Genomic DNA, 17416 nt, shown 5'->3' on the forward strand with positions numbered 1-17416 from the left:
GGTAATGTTTTATTGCTATACAGGAAACACAAGCTAAAGCAGTGCTAAATGTGCCGCAGCCTCAGCGCTTATTTTCCTCTCCAGGGTGGGAATAGTCTGCTAGCGTAACGGCATCTGCAGGAGGGGTGGGTGGGTTGGAACACACCTTTCTCGACCATATCCACGCTGATACGCACTTACAGACGCGCTGTTACAGTGGCTGTGTTAACCAGCCCTCCTTTACAAACCCCAGCCAGCTAGAGGAGAGTTTGGCCGTAGCTCTCTTGCATCTGACTACTTTTCATTATTCTTGACTGATGACTTTACAGGGGGCATGAGGAGAGAGCACGCCTCTCTGCTATGAAAGGATACGCTCCAAGGATGGATGGGGCTAAGGACTTTGCCTCCTGCCTGCTCTGCACCTCAGAAGGAGCAGCTGGAGGAAAATCCCATTTGACAGTGGAAACCTGGAATGAAATAATGTCCCAGAAGCTTTTTTCAGGATGCTGAGGCAGTTCTTGTTTCTCACCATATCACAGATAAACCAAAGTGCCTAAACTAATAAAGTATTTCACAGTCCAGTGCTTAGAGTAATTCTGCGTCAATGTGACATTCCTCTCCTACACCTTCCCCCGAGACTTTGCACATTATGGTGCGGGGAGAAAGGGGGATTCACTGATGTTTGCCTGTATTCCCATGCCTTGACTCGATTTGGTAACACAATCATGGTCTCTTCCTGCCACAGGTTTGCAGCCCATTTACTGGAGCAGGGATGATGTGACACAGTGGCTCAGGTGGGCGGAGAAGGAGTTTTCCTTGAGGCCGATTGAGAGCAACACTTTTGAGATGAACGGCAAGGCTCTGCTGCTCCTGACCAAAGAGGACTTTCGATACAGGTCTCCTCATTCAGGTGGGGATTATTTACAGAAGTTATGATTGAAAATAGAGGAAGCTGCAGCAAAATCTGGAAAGGGTCAGAGGAGGAAACGGTCACGTCTGTTGGGGTGGGCTGGGCAAGGGGAGGAGAGGGAGGACAGAGACACTTGTATGAGGCAAGGACAAAAAAGACAAGGAGGGAATGAAATCCTGATGCACCTGAGTTGTATGCAGATTTGAATGCAAATCCAAACTCAGACCCAAACATCCAACCTGTTTCTAGTGAAAACTCCCTGCAGAAGTCCCAGAAAGCCAGCTTCTCTGGCAGCACTTCGTGACTTCCAGCTCTTCCCAGTAAAAGCTTATCTTTTCACAGACCCAACTACAGCAAGTTAATCAAGTGCTCCAGCCTCTTTAAGAAGCCCATATTAGCATTTTGCCTCACAGTTGGCTTGGCTGACAGTGCCGCTAAAAGTGGCTGCAGAACTCCTCCCCGGGGGACCTTTCCTCTATTTAACAGCCCCTGTGGGCTTTGCTTTACCTTCCCATATTCTCTCACGTGCTGGAGTCCAGCCCAAGGCACAGCACAAGACAGGTGTGTGAATCAGTCTGCCTATTGCTCAAATTATGTCTTCATTTATTCACAAAGAAGATTTGGAAATGTGTATGTTGCCTGCCTGTATTTATATCCCCTGCGGTCCGTCTGCTCCAGTTTTACAGAGTAAGTCTCTGCCCTCCTTTGTCAGGGATGTTTAACTAAATATGAATTGTGAGCTTTGCTTTTGTGACCATACAAGGTACTCCTGTTAAATATAAAGGCTCGTAATTCAATCACCATAGGTGATCAAAGGGTTTGGACCAAGCGGTGACAGAATTGCTGTGAGGAGGCTTCCAGTGCAAGGCTGGCTGGGTGCAGAAGTACAGCTGGTGCTGCTTGGATCCAGCTGATAAACAAGCCGTGGCACTAATTCTGCGTCAAGCTGCTTGGCAACTCCCTTGAATGCACCCCCACAACCATCCTCCTGCAGAATCTGCCTCACAAACTGTGGCTTATGTTTAGTGTATATGAAATTTTTTTAAGCATGTGCTTCAAATCCAGGGCTAATTTTGTATGGAAGGAGGTGCCGAACATTAACGCCTATTGCCAGTGTAATACAATAGTGAAAACTGATGCCTAGAAACGTCTTTTTTTTTTTAATTCTGTTGCACCACTTTGAATCATTTAATTAAAAAAATTAGCCCTGCTTAAGGCAAAAGGAGTATTGAAAGTGGGGATGTGGGCAAGGACTGTAAGGGACACCTTTATGTATCTTATATTAATTATATTAATAAATATATAATATACATTTATATGTATATTATATTAAAGTTTGCAACTCCTCTTATCATCCCAGTGCCTTGCTGCCTACAAGTTATGCCCCCGCTCTTCCCCTTGTGTGCTGTGAGGGCACTTGAAATGGGTAGGATTAAAATGTTTGTAGGCTGGAAGTAGAGTGTTCACAGAGAAGAGCCTCTGACTTGCAAATCCTTACTTTATAAGAAGGTTAAGCTCTTATTTACCTAAATTTGGAATGAAATAACCGAACTAAAGGCGTCCTCCTTTGATTTTTCTCTCCTCCTCCTCTCCAGGTATTCCCCACTGACAGTAAACCTTTTAGAGGATATCTGAGTCAGTCCCTGAAAATTTAGATGTCTGTAGGTAAAGGGACATTACCTCAACATTTCCCAGAAATTAACTAGATGTGAAATTTAAGAACTATGAAATAATGTTTGCCATAGAGGCATTAAGTTTTTCAGGAGTGTAGCTACATAAAAGCCGTATCCTTTCCCCTCATGGTTAAACCAGGAGAACTGCATCCGCTCCCCCCAGTGGTCCTAGTAATAAAGTGGGCTCCCAGCCCCACAGCCATTCTATTTAGGGCTGCCCAGGGAAGCAGCAGAGGAGGGAGGGAGTGAAAAACGCTTTTCACCTTCTTATCTAGCAGTACTGCATCTGGGTGGTGCAGAAACATAACTCTTCTGTTAGGTGAAAAAAAGACAGCCAGCTTTATGGACGTTTTCACTAGTCTGTCAGGCCAAATCAAAAGAGGTACAAATTTGCTACCTTATTGCTTGGAGTGTTAAGGCACTAGTTATGATTATGCCACTATTGCACTCAAAGATGCAAATTATGTGGTAAAATCACTTTTTAGCCTTTCATGTACTAAACATGGAAAAGGTAACTGGGTTCTCGAGGCTTTGTTTTTAATTAGATTTTCAGGTATTGCAATCACCTTTTTAAAATGCCCTAAAGTCACTGCTGAGACAGTAAAAGCAGCCAAGATGCTAAAAATAAAGGAAGCTGAACTCTGGAAAGCAGGATGGCTTTAACTGTTTCACGCTAAGAGACTAAACTTGCCCACAAGTAGAGCGTTGGCAGTTTATAGAGACAAGGAACAAATGGGACAAATGCTTCTATGGGACTGTACAGCTTACAATCCCATAGAAACAACTACTGAAAAAACCCACACACTTGAGAAAACTCTCCCAGAAAATCCAAGGTTTCCCAAGTGAAACTTCACTAAGTTCCTTTTCAGATATGTTATTGCTTCAACCTGTTCGTCTGTAATATGAGCAGTGACAAACAGAAGAGAACACGCAGAGTTAGAAGTCAAGAGACTTCCTACCCTGTGTTGTACATTTTCACTTTGAAATGTGCAACCAGTTACATCAGAAAAAATGTAGAAGTACCTATAAGTTTCATGTAGATGTTGTTGGCGGAATGGCATCAATACAAGATGTAATACATAAAAAGACACAAAATAAGCAGCTAGTCCATTGGTCTACTAAATATTGTGGTGATATGTTCCACTGAGGAAAGCTGTAACAATTCTGGTGCCAGGGGATGGGGTGGGGAAGCAGGGACCAGCCTGCCTGCAGCCCAGAAAGAGACAAGCATCTGAATCAATTCAGGCAAGAACATGTCAGCTTGGTGCAGTGCAATTCTCTAAGACATTTCTGTGGAAGAGATTCACCCATACAGAGCACCAAGTCTGCTGCATTTTCTTCCTTAGTTCGCTTCATATCTGTGGTCTAATATTGCCTGTTTAAGTGAGTTCCATACAAATTCTAGCAGCTAGAAGTAACAAGCTTTGGGATCCCATTTGGGCTTTTCAGGAGTCCAACCCACGACACCAAGAGTGATGTACAGAAGTTCCCAAGGCACCTGTAGCACTGAGTATCTCCAGGAGTCATCACCACAGCAAGGGTGTTCAGGATTGTTAACTCTCTCAGTTCTTTTCAAGTCTTTGAGTCAATCCCAAAGTAACTTCTCAAAGTGAGAGTTCTTCGTCCCGTGGATTTCCTAGAATGGAGTATCTTAGTAGCACACTGCCTGTGGCCCTGAGGCACCGATGTTGCATGGAGAGGCTTTACAGCATCTTCCATCTCCTCCCCCCATAAAGCCTAGATTGTGCAGTAATTAAAGAGCACCATCTTTGCTCCCAGCAACTCACTGCATAAATTGCATAAATCTTTGGCTCTACGTTTAAGAATCCTGTGTCCTAAGGGGTCTATCTAAAAAACTGAGGCTGTGAGAATGTGGGACACCGAACTAACTACTTCTTGTAAAGGTTTAGAGCTCTTGGATGGGCAGTCATGTAGCCTGAAAAAAACTCTCTATTGGGCTAATAAAAGCCATGTCTTGTCCTTCTCCCATTTTTCCACAGTCACACACAGAATCATGATGTGCAGCTTTTCTTTTTCTTTTTTTCCTTTCAGGAAAGAACCTTGCAAAACAGTGAATTGTAGGATTTTACTGCAAGCATTTTTGGGTCTGAAAATAGCACCCAGGAGCCATGAATTCATGCATCAGATGGCTAAATGAGTCTTCTCAGCAGTATGTAGGTTTTCATTTCCTTTTTCCTGCTGTTTGTCTTTCAGGTGATGTTTTGTATGAACTCCTTCAGCATATCCTGAAGCAAAGGAAAGCTCGTATGCTCTTCACACCTTTCTTCCACCCTGGGAATTCTATCCATGCTCAGCCAGAGGTCATATTACACCAGAATCATGATGAAGGTAACTCTGTCTCATTCTTATGGGAGCTGCCATTATAGAGGTGTGTAGGGTAAGGCTGTGAGGAATTATGTCATTTTCTTGCTCCAAAGTTACTTAAATAAAGCTATTCTCCTCCCTTTGTCTCCATAGCTTTAGAACAATCAACTGGTCTAGGGAGTCAGCTGTCCATTCTCCATTTATCTTCTATTATTTTGTCCTGCTTCCAAGCCTGCTTAAAAGCTATGCCAGATGCAGATTAAAAAAATACCAGAAAGTTTTATTGACCCCATTGATTCATTTTTCCTCACTCCCAATTAGGTAGACAAAGATGCTTCATGGACTTTTAGTATCCTGGAGATGCAACTCGATGCAATTGTTTGCAGAGCAAGGCAGCCTCAGAGAAAACATCTAATTCAAGCTCACTTCAGCTGACAATCTGTCATCGCGTCATGCCAGGGTTCCTAGCACTGGGCCCGTCATGTTGCTCAGCTTTTGAGCTGATTGAGCAATTCATGTTGAGAGAAGGTTTTTTATGCGGGTTTTCTCTTTTTTTTTTACTATCAGAATTATTTGCTTAGGTTATTAGTTACCTTTCTAGTAGTGCCCACACAGGCCATGCCTGTCAAAGGTGGTGAAGAAAGAATAGATATGTTTGTGGAATTGCAGGTTTGGGCTTCTTCTACTCATTATTAGCACAGGTCAAAATGTAAGTCTGCTTCCTTCAATGGAAAATTGAGGTTTTATTTTCTTTAAAAATATACATACTAAAGTACTTCTTGGTATTCTCCAATAACAGAAAAATATAAAGCTTAAGCCATTCAGAAGGTCCCTTCCATGAAAGCGTCAGGCAGAATTCACTTTTTCAGTTGAAAAAAAATCTAGGAAAAAAGTAGTGTTGTTCCTTCTTTAAGTAAACAGGAGAAGAAAACAGAAGTGAGTTAGAATATTGCCCTAGTCTTTGCTAACTGGAGAAAAGATGCACAAATTACGTCAAGATTCAATTTGGGATTGCAAGAGAAAATTCAGGGGTGCTGTCAGGCCTGTAGAAGTTGCCCCTGTCCAGCCTGAGCAAGCCGGAATCAAACAGCACCAGCAAAACTCAGACTGAGCCAAGAGCAGGACAGCAGCAGGTGGGATAAGGACACTCCAAAGTGTTTCCACATCGGTGTGTAAATATTTCAGCTTAGGAGAGGGTGCTACAGGTCAGGATGAGGTTGATTTGACAGAGTTGTGCAAGAGACTGTTGCCTAGTGTATTAAGATAAGCACTTTTCAGAGACCAGGATTAAAATCTCCATTTTTTTCCTGAAGCTTGGCATTCACCCACAAGTGTTCCCTTTCTAAATTTCAAACAAAAGAACTAGCTGCCCTCTCAGACACCCCTACATTAAAGATATGGAGCAGCTTTCACTCTAGAGAGGATTTCACAGGGGTGTTGAGTTGGCCTTTCGTGTAAGTCACTTAAAACATAAGTGCTTTGCAATCTAGTCCTGTCGGAGCACAGGATGATTAAGAAACAACTTTGATTCCTTCCCCACAATACGCTGGCTGCTGATAGTACCACTGGTTTTGCTTAGAGAACTCTATGCTGTTACTTAAAAGTTTTCTTTATAATGACAAAAATTAGTTCTTGTTTTGCTGTGAGGAACTTCAAAACAAGCAAAAGAAACTACAGCTTGCCTGCCACAGGACAGAGCAATCAGAAAATCTCTATGCCACGAATTTATAGGCAGGTGAATTTATTTATTTATGTATTTTGACATTCCTTCTTCCTGTTTCACAGGGTCACTTGGGAGAAACCAGCCCTATTAAGTTTACCATTTTCCCTCAGCAGAATGCAACTTAGTAATAAAGGAGAATGAATATGAGAAGGAGGAATTTACCCTGAGTAACTCACAAAGTGTAACTAAGTGTTACTTTGGTACAATTTTGAGTGGTTAAACTTGATGGGTGATGGATCTTTTTTAGAATCCCTCCTTACTCCACTGATCTTTTTCCATTTTCTTCTGCTGTCTCTTTTGCCCATTTCCTAATAGGTTATATACTTATGATCCTGCTTCTAAGTGCTTTCATTTTAAGTTAGTTAATCCAGAATCAGATGAGAGCAACATTTACATCTAGTGGCTTTTTACTAGTTTAAGCAAAGTGGGTTTGACAGCTGTTCAGGGTATCTCCAGGACGCATTGGCATTGGCTTGGGATCTGCCCTGTGGCAGTCTCTGTCCCTGTGGAGGGATGAGCAACAGAGAGTGAATTACCTACATCTCCAGTGGTCCTTCTGACTCAGCACTGAGTCACTTGATGGGGTGCCATACAGGAAGCTTACACTATCATTCTCTGCACTTCTTTTATGGATAAGCAAAGAGTGCCAATCTTTGGGATTGTCATGCCAGCAATTGCTCATTCCCAGAGTGCAGCCCCACCCATCCCTATGTGGAGCAGATAGGTCAGCAGTTTTCCTGGGAGCTGAATTCCCTTTCACAGCTTTCCCTTCAAGACTGTTGGTCACTCGGAATGAAGAGCCAGACTCATGAGTGAGTCTATTCCTGCAGGAAATGATATACCATATGTGCTCAACTTACAGTCATCAGATGTGCCAAGGAATGAATGTGATGAGGATTTTATTCTGTTGAGGGTCATTCGTGGCACTGGAACTGCTTGGAGCTGAGTTTGAATTGTTTTATGGTAAACGGCAACTTCCAGTTCTTTAGTTAAGTATTTAAAGAGAAAGATCTTGAAGGAAAGTGAACACTAGTGTGTATCCGTTTGTGGGTTTTCCTCTTGCTGCTTTTTAAAATGTTCCTTGGCCCCTACCTTCTCTCCACCCTGTCCTGGTTCAGGATCACTATGGTTTGGGAGCAGACAGATAGGTCTGCTTCTGTTTGGAGCTTGTCAGAGCCAACTAATGTTTGCAGAGAGCTTGGTAAAAAGCACAACAAGGCATTCCTTTCTGCTTTCAAGATAGCTGCTCCCCACAGCCAAGGCACTTGAAATAAGTAGGACAAACAATACAAACAATACAATATTCTGGTGTATATTTACAGGCCCAGAATGAGCAGGGTGCATTTGCATGTAGAGTGATGGGGGAGGATGGTCTATAGAAGATAGGACGCTGAGCAAAATTTGGGGTTGGTTTTCTTTGTATTGTGGCAAAGAAAGGAGTCTTTAAGAAAAGAGGTAGGTATGGTTGTAAATTAATTGCTCTTTGATCTTCACATCATTTGGGTTATCCCACATTAGCTGACCACATTGTATTTAAAGCTGTTTGGGTTTAAACAAGAACATTATATAGCTCTGGAGTTTCATGTCCTCCAGCTGTTTCATTGTGAGTACCTTAAATAGCTCTACGAATGGGACCATTCTTGATCTGGGACCACAAGTGTGTGAAATAAGTGTTCTGGAACACTTAGTTGTAGTTTCTGCTTAAAATTTCAGGTTTTCTGTAGACTTTAGCATCCTTATATAGATGAACAATCCGTGGAGTAGGCAAAAGGGTTGGTGCTATGTCACTGCCTGGCACATTTTCTCAGGACCAGAGCTTTTCCTGATCAGGCCTTTCCCTGGGTGAGGGCTGATCTCTCTCCTGATGCCTGCCTGAGTTCCAGGTCAGCAGGAGCCCCTGGGTCTTCACCTCGACAGGGTCTTCAACGAGTATCAATGCCTTGACAAGAGAGCAAGAGAATCGTTAAAGAGGATCAGAGCAAACGGAGTGAACAAACAGGCAGCCACAAATCGGCAGCTACTTGTTTCAGTTGTTGACATGTACCCAGCAGTTTCCTTCTCTTATCATCCAAGGCTTTCAACAAACAGTACTGAAATTTGATCTTTGTTTTTCAGATAAAAACCTGTTAGTCACTGAGCTCTGGTGGTATTTTCCTCTTTGTCAGTGATTTCCCAAGTCAAAATTGACGGCCTTAGCTAAGCTGAAAGTTTGCACTGTTTATGTCAAACATTTTGATTTGTGAGAGGATTGTTAGTACGTAAAGACACTGACCTAGAGCTGTGATTTATCTCCCTCAGTATGCTCATGCAAAAGTGATGCTAGAAGTCCTCCTGCTGAAGAAATGTAAGTGCTTGTATGGGACAACCCATCAGTAGACAGCACAGACTAAATAAAACAAGGTGAAAATATCCTTATGAAGATGTTACACACTCTTAAAATCAAGGCAGGAACAAAATTTAGCTAGTGTTTCACAAGGAGCTTCCCACCAGTGGGTTTTTTTAGATAACCCAGTCTGTATTTCAGTCTAAGATATTCTCTACCTTGACCCAAGCCTCTACCATCTAAAACTTACTACCCAATATTTTCCTGGAGACATTTTCCCTATTTATCTCTGCTCTCTACCTTACAGTGCTCTCACCATGGTACAATAACAGGAACCACATGTAGAGACATGAATGGCAGGAGATAAGTTTCAAAGCATTTGCACAGAAACACAGTACAGCTGAATCAGAACTTACTTTCTTCACGTGTGTTCCAGTCAGCTTCTCAAAACGGGATTTCTCTTAACACATTTCCCCAGGAAGTACCGTTAAATGGTGGTGGAGGGAGATTGTTTTCACAGTACTGATTTCATTCTGTGTAGTAATAACTATCTGCATTTATGTGGTGTTTTTCTGGGCATCTGTAGGTCACACAAATAAAAAACATTTCCAAACTGACAGCAATACGCAGTAAGCCCAGCTAGCAGTTTGACAGTTAGATCCTACACCTTGATCACAATATAGACAATTTATATTTTGGGGTTTTTTTTCTCCACAGATAACTTTGTCCAGAGACCTTCAAGACCATCCACAGAAACAGTCCACCACAACCCCCCAACCATTGAACTGTTGCATCGTTCTAGATCACCCATCACCAACAACCACCGTCCATCACCAGATCCCGATCAGCGGCCACTGAAGTCTCCTTTGGACAACACTATCCGTCGCCTCTCCCCGGCTGACAGGGTGCCGGGGACAAGGCATCAGCAAGAGAACAACCACCAGGAGCCCTACCCTCTCTCAGTGTCCCCGATAGAAAACAACCACTGCCCGCCTCCTTCTGAGGTGCTCCAGAAGCCCTCCAGCCCTCGCCAGGAGAACACCAGGGTCATCCAGCTGATGCCCAGCCCTATCATGCATCCTTTGATACTGAACCCCAGGCACTCCGATTTCAAACCACCAAGGTTGTCTGAGGATGGGCTGCACAGGGAGGTAAAGCCAATCAACCTGTCCCACCGAGAAGAGTTAGCTTATATGAACCACATCATGGTGTCTGTATCCCCTCCTGAGGACCACGCAATGCCAATCGGAAGAATAGCAGGTAAGTGACATTCTCTAGGCTACACCAAAGTTCATTCATAACTAACCATGCTGTGCGTTAAGAGCTTCTCGTTTCCTTTTGCTGCTCTGTGACCTCAGGAGTTTACTGGCATTCTGCAAGTTTCACCACATCTGTGGTTTAGGCAGTTAAATATGATTAAACCAGTTTCAGGGCAGGTAAGCAGAGGTGCAGAGTGACTTGCTTGTGACCACAGAATGCGTAACTGGTATTGAAACATTTGTGTCCTGACACTCACTGCCTCTCTAGCCACTAGCAAGCCATTTGTTTCCCAAGATACCTATCTCCAAAGCCTTGTCCTGCAAAGAGGTGATTTTCCAAGAGTTGCATTCACATTAGTGTCCAGTCCTATGGAAAGGAAAAAACCTTCTGTCAGTGGCCTTTGAGCTAATGCGGTGTCAAACCTGTTATTATGGAGATGGTAGGACTAATGAAATACCACCTCAGAGTCCTACTTCATAGGTTTTCCTGTGCTTCTCACAGTAGGATTGTCCCTTTTTACAGAAACAAGGTTGCCTTTGTCCCACACAAACCACAGGCATTGTCTCACTTTTGTTATCGTAAATAACTGACATCACAACAGCTGAATCAGGAAGCTGAGGTTACAGAAAATGTTTTTTGTACTTGAAAGGAAACTGTAAATAGATAGTAAGAGGGGGAAGGGGAATCCAACCACTTCAGAAATATGCTGAATGCCCTAGTAACCAATTTCTTTTGAGAGATGTAAATACACACCGCGCCCAAAAACATTCTGTGCATTTATGTCAGCAGCGAGCTAACGTGATACCGAGCTCCTGTGGGGTATTACACATGTCCACAGAGATACATTTTAAAACACCTTGCTCTTTTTCGTCCTTACATGTCTTAAATTGTTACAGATGTGGTGCTGCCTCAGCTTTAATGAGGAAGATTTTCTGTTTTCTTAAGACTTAACCACTTTAAATTCAAAAGGTACATATCTCACCATCTAGTCAAACTTCAAGCACAACAAGGGCCGTGATCCTTTCACATAATAGAGACATGGGTTAGAGAAATTAATCTTTTGACATTTTTGCCTGGCTGACATTTGTCTCTCTCCTTTTGATTTTTATTACCCACGCTATCCTCAGCAAGTTAAGAAATGCACTTAATGCTGTGGCAGAGAAGATACCCTACTGGTTGCATCACTGGAGATTTCCTTTCCGTAAAGTACTATTGGAAGGTTGGGAGGGTTGTTAATTTTTATTTTCCAGAAGGAAACATTCTCTAAGGATGAAGCCTAGACTGAAAAAAATGTAAGAAAAACAATGGAGAGCAGGTGGTAGTGTAATTTTTTAATTTAAACCCAGGAATTTTCTTACATAATTGGGAATCTTTGGTTTCTGCGTGTTGTGGACTGGGTCCAGTGACGCCAGCTCTATAACTAGTACTCCCACCTCCTTTCCATCCCTCTCTTGTTAGCAGAGCAACAGAGCCCAAGCCCATGGATGTTTGGGTCTAACACAGTTGCTTAACAATTGCGTGTAGTAGTTTAAAGTGTTACACACAGGCTATATTTGCATGCCTAGCTGGTTTCACTTGCAGTCTGATGGCTTTGCTTAGACCCACCAGCACGGGTGGCATGTCTTAAAGAGCTGGTGAAGTATTTCATGCCAAAAAGATCTGAGGTGTATGCAGGCATTCAGTTCAGATGAGGGCAGTGCATTATGGCCAAGGCACGGGGGATTACATAGCTGGTGGTTGCTAACATCTTAGATTTCTACTGATAAATGTGCCAGTGTACTTCCATCAGTGCCCCGTGTCCTTTAATTGTAAACACCAACAAGCCTCGCTTGCTGTACAGGCACAAACTAGTGCTATTCTGGTCGGGTTGTAATGGCTCCTGAACTGTAGCTGGACCCTACAAAGACCTCACTATTTAAAGGTGACAAAACCCCAATTACTACTGAAAATGTAGACAGACCATGTTTCATACCTGAAGTCAACTTCATCAATGCTATTGAATTCAATGGCAGCATACTTTAGGCCCCCTAGAAAGACAGTACCTACCTTTCTTTCAATTTAGAGCTTTTGCCGTTAAGCGATTTCATTTTAAGAGCATTTCGTCTTTATGTCAGCATAAATCTATTTTCCACCCGAGTGTCCTTGTCTTCGCTGACACTGCTATAGTTAACATGGAGGCTTTTGACCAACCATGGCTTACTACTTTGATTTGAGAGAGACCATGAAAATTACAACGCTTGGCTCTTAAACTGCAAATATACATCAATACAGATGTATTGTTAAAAAGAGCTTTTTAAAAATCACTGGCATTATTTCCATGTTGCTGGATGGGGAAGACTGATGGGTTGGGTAATGAAAAGATTTACCAATAGTCCGGTGCCAGGGCTGAGTACTTACGTGTTTACACTGGTGAGAAGAGAGCCTTGACTTTCTCCTGGCTTAACCATTTGCATGCAGGTGATTTTCAGGGCAGATAGCGATGAGGAGCAGCTACCAGGGAAGCCCCATGGGCTGCTGACTAAAACATTGGGCTGAGCTCCAGAACATGTTCTATTCCCAGCTCAGATATTTTAAATTGTAAAAGGAATTCTTCCTGGACTTAAGATACCTCACAGCCTCATAAACCTGTTTACTTGTAGATAGAGTCTGTTTTTAAATGCAGCATGCAATTACTTGATGCTGAGAAAGAAAACAATGTTTTCGCTTGCTGCTATCCACAAATATTCTGTTTTCAGGAGGTCGATCAATAGAGCTCTGGACTTCCTGTCAGACAAAATAATGACCTCTACTCACTGGCTGACTAATGTCTCCTACTTTTTTATGTAAGATCGTTTCTCAAAATATTAATTTTACTGGTAAAGCACTTTCCCTTTTACAGCAAAGAATTTCAAGTTGAAGGTCTTATTCTCTTTTCCTCTAAGGCCATTTTACACTTTTCTAGCAAAGCAAGAGGCATAAAGTATCTTTATGTTACTCATTAAGGTCCCATATATTATTCAACAATGGCTAGAGTTGATTTTAAAAATTATGTTTAGCTATCTTCTCAACACAATGTCCATGAGTCTTTTCCGTAACTTTGTCAGAACGAAAGGTCATTGTGTTGGGATGATCCAAAGGCATCCCCTGTAAATACACCAGTCAAGGGTTAAAGGCATCAATAGTCATCTAGCTAAGACAGCACTTAAAAATATTAAAAATACCTCAGAATGGGAGTTTAGCAGAGTGGCGTAATGGACAATTTTCCCCACTGGAACTGCTATTTCAAAGCAGCAACAGTGTTTGTTGATAGCTCCTAACTTGGACTCTAGCAAAGCAGGCAGTCTATCTGGCTTACTTTTAGCTCTGAATTTTTTAAATACTCCACCTTGGTTCCCCCGAAAAAGTCTCCAAGGGTTTCACTCTGTGGATGAAAAAAAAAGCCTTTTTTTTTTTTCCTATTTTTTCTTGGTTTATTTTAACGCAGTTGCAGTTTCAGTCAAGAGAGGCGCCTGAAATTAGCTCTTCTGCAGAATGGAAATTCCACTCCCCATACACCTCTGACTGGGAGGGTTTTGTTATCAAACATTTTAGGACTTTGATATCTCATGAAAGGTACTTCCCCAAGGTACAGGGAGAGGCGGGGGTTATTGCGTTGGCAGGCAGTCGTAGCGCAACAGGGCTGAGGCATGAACGGCAGCTCTGGTGGAACCACAGCCACCAGAAACCCTCCCTACAGCCATCCCCAAGTTCTGTCCCCACGGCTTTCCTTGGGAGCTCTGCTGTTGACCTTCAACCAGGGCAGGTTTTCACCACAACACTTTATTTAGGTGTCAAAAATGTCCTTTTTTTCAGATATCCATGTCCACCTCAGCTTGTTAGCATGCAATGGGAACTGACATAGTAGATCTGACCAGAAACCTGTCAGTGGCTTAAAGGAAGACACATGAATCCTGGCAAGAGGCAGTTATGGGATTATCCAACTACAACAGGGTTGGTTTTGTCCTAACTTTTATCACGTAGAGGTTGGCTTAGAAACATCCACATTCATCTAATGACATGCTGGTGTTTACCTCACTTTTGATTCAGTGGCTTAAAACTCACTAATACAATTCTGGATGTTTCTTGTGAGGGGAAATCCATTGCTGAGCAGGTTCCTGGGATTTCCAGCTCCCAGTGTCTTTTTTTATACTAGCTCTCTAGAACTGACAGGCTTGTTCACTAATCCACGGCAAACATTGGCACTGAAACTTTAGGATACAGGTATAACTACCCCTTTACTCGAGCGTTGCCCAGTACAGATCCTAACGACACGACTACGTGGGTGTGAAAGGCAGAGTGCCATAGAGCAGTGGTAGGTGCAGCTAGGCTTCCCCCAAGGGCTCCCTGTCCTCTTGGAGTTGGGACCCAATAAAACCCATTAAGCTCCGTGTCTGAGGCAGACTTATCCCATTCGTAGGGCTTAGAAGGATGAGCACGGCTGTTCCTCTGCAGAGCCCCACCCTGCCTATTGCTTTTGATTCTGCTCTGCATTTGGTTGGGGGAGCAGAATCTAAAGGCAGGTGAGTCTTGTGCCTGTTGTTGTCTATTGGTATGCTGTTCTTATCAGCTGGGTTACCTTAGCAACTGGGCTGTATCTGACTTTATGAGCTGCCAGATTTGTTTCTTCCCCTTCAGGGTTCTGAGGAAAAGCCAGGTAATCTTTAAACTGTTCAGAGGCACATTGTCTACCACTGTATTGGTTTGGCCCATAAAACTATTGGCTGCTGTTGGAATGAGGACAGGCAAGATTCTTACCCTGCCAAAGCTGTGAAAGAGATCTACTTCCAGTTTACTTCTGACTTGCGTCAGCCCCTCAGTGTGCCACACATCCAGAGAGTACAGGGGCGTAGCATGAACCCTGCAGATTTGTAGCAAGACACGTATAAGTGACTTCTCAATAAAAACAGTCTGAGTGATGAAACTGAAAATGCAGTCCCCTGTTACGAGTGCATCAGCTATGAATGACTCACATTCTACTAAAATCTACAAAACAGCACTTCTGACACGCGTAGGCTATGTGCTAGCTCTGAGCATGGGGAGGTCTTCCACCCCAGAGCTCTGTGAGGGTAGTAGTTTGGTTGGTTTGTGTGGGGAGAGAGGTTGGAGGGGGAGCAGGATCAGGGATTCTCCTCCCCCTTTGTCTGAAAAACTTAATCACTTCTTATAAACTAGCGTGGGAGGGGAAACAACAGGAGGGGTTAGTTGAGTGAACCTTCCACAAACGTAGTGCTTAAAAAAACCTGCTAATTAACTAATATTATTTTTTACTTTGGAGTTGAGCTGAAAAGCTTCTTTTAAAGGAGGATAAGAAAACCAAGCTCTGCTGATCAAGCTGTTAGATTCATAACACTAGACATTTAGAGCTTAAACATCACACTTCAAAACTTGGCACCTTGGTCATCCGTGTCTCCTCAACTCACCTACTGGGACCAGAGCCCTAGTGCCTCTGTTTGCTCCAGATGTGTCCATGTGACTCCCACGACTGTGTCAAGTTGTAGGATGATCTTTTTTTGTTTAATTGGTATACCAGCAAAATCCTTTGCACAAATGTGGTTACACCACATCAGTTTATTTTCCTTTCTCTACAAAATAGTAGAGGCACAGTTACTGTGCAATGGCATGTGCTGCGTGATAGGGAGAGAGGGTGGGAAAGGAGGCAGAGAACAGTTATGCCTGTATAGTAAAGGGGGTAAAAACCAACAACTAAGCACAACTTAGGCGTTAAAAGTTTTGCAGCACCTGATACCATTAGCCCTCACAGAAGGGATGCAGCTTCCTGCTCCATTTAATGGTTAGTGTTTGCAAGACAGTAGTATCTATAGTCTCTCTTGTGCTACAGTCCCTGCTCCAAAGAGTTTACTGTCCAAACAGACACGGTAAATATGAAGGAAGGAAGGGCATGCAAAGGTGAAAGGTGTTTTCAAGAGTTGTTGGTGAGAGGTGTGGGAAAGAGAGCGCTATACTGCATAGAAAATAAAGTCACACAGTACAGTGTATCAGTAGACACCATCTGACCAGTCCCCCACTCAGAATTGTAGGTTAAATTTACTTCCAGATTCCGGTGACTAGTAATACCTTTTGTTGTGCTGTAATGCCTCACATTTACAGGCTCCAATTTGTTAAAAAAAATGTATTATCCAATTTAAAACTGGAACAACCGATACCCTGAACTACTGGTCAGCCTGGTATTTCCCTGTCTTTTTTTCTTCACTAGGTATCTCATCATGACAGCAACCCAAGCTAGCCATAAACTTGAGAGGCTAAGTACATAACTTAGACCGAGCTATCTGCTGCTGCTTTTGTCTGTTGCAGCATTTAAAGCTAGTTGTAATGTCTCTGTGATGCAGCCCCTTCTGCGTCGATGTTGTAGTCACATCCTCCAAGTAAAAGCAGAACCTGCCCAACTGTGCCCATGTGCTACTGGGACAGTAACTTGGATTCTTGAACCCAAACCTGTCTGGTCTTTTTTGTTGTTTTTTGGATATGAATTGTCTACATGTATAAGGCAGGGAACACAGCGGGTGTTAGTAGTAAGGGCTTGAACCTAATTCCCTCATATAGTCATTTGGTAGTTGGTAAGTGGCTTTTTATTCCAGAATGACAATACTGCCTGGTAAGTAGAAATCTTCTTCTGTAAGAAAGTCATTTATGTGGACAGGTGTGTCCACACAGACCTGCTGTGGCAGTTGATATCAGGAGGAGCCTACGCCAGTCAGGTTCCTTGTGTGCACCAGTGCTCCAGCTTACTACCCATCCAGTGGTGTGCATCGCTGTTTCATGCGTTACTATTCCCCCTTCCAGAGGTGCATCACAAGCTTCACTGTGGTGAATTCTTATCTGAAAACGATTGCTGTTTCCTCCTTTGCAGAGAACGAGTGCTGACAAAGCAAGCTGTAGAGACTTAGCTTTTGTTGTACGCTTCCTTAGAGGTATTCTGTTTTTTTAAGACAGCTCATGTCATTGCTAATACCACAGGAGCCTACCTGTATAGATGTCTGAGACTGCCAGGGCTATTTTCACCACTGTCATGAGGCATGATCCCAGCAGGGTTTGACAGCATAGTACTGACTGGTAGGCTTTTGTGAAGCACAGACTTTGGGGACAACTGTGACAAGACAATCTCAGAACAGTTGCAGCCTGGTGAACTACAGAAAACCAAAACAGTGGTTCACTTAAGCATACTAAGTTGTAAGCAGTGGGGGTTC

At 43.0% G+C, this 17416-nt stretch overlaps 1 protein-coding gene across 2 annotated transcripts in view; it reads left to right on the plus strand.

The window, feature by feature from the left end:
- ETV6 (ETS variant transcription factor 6) overlaps nucleotides 1-17416 on the plus strand; it is a 138928-nt gene that overhangs the window by 104111 nt on the left and 17401 nt on the right. For both annotated transcript variants that reach the window (XM_074825653.1, XM_074825654.1), the window contains exons 3-5: nucleotides 725-889; nucleotides 4777-4911; nucleotides 9651-10193. In XM_074825653.1, coding sequence (XP_074681754.1) covers nucleotides 725-889; nucleotides 4777-4911; nucleotides 9651-10193 — 843 coding nt within the window. The remainder of the gene's footprint in view (nucleotides 1-724; nucleotides 890-4776; nucleotides 4912-9650; nucleotides 10194-17416) is intronic.

The sequence above is a fragment of the Strix aluco genome, chromosome 5 (assembly GCF_031877795.1).
Source record: "Strix aluco isolate bStrAlu1 chromosome 5, bStrAlu1.hap1, whole genome shotgun sequence".
NCBI classification, from domain to species: Eukaryota; Metazoa; Chordata; class Aves; order Strigiformes; family Strigidae; genus Strix; species Strix aluco.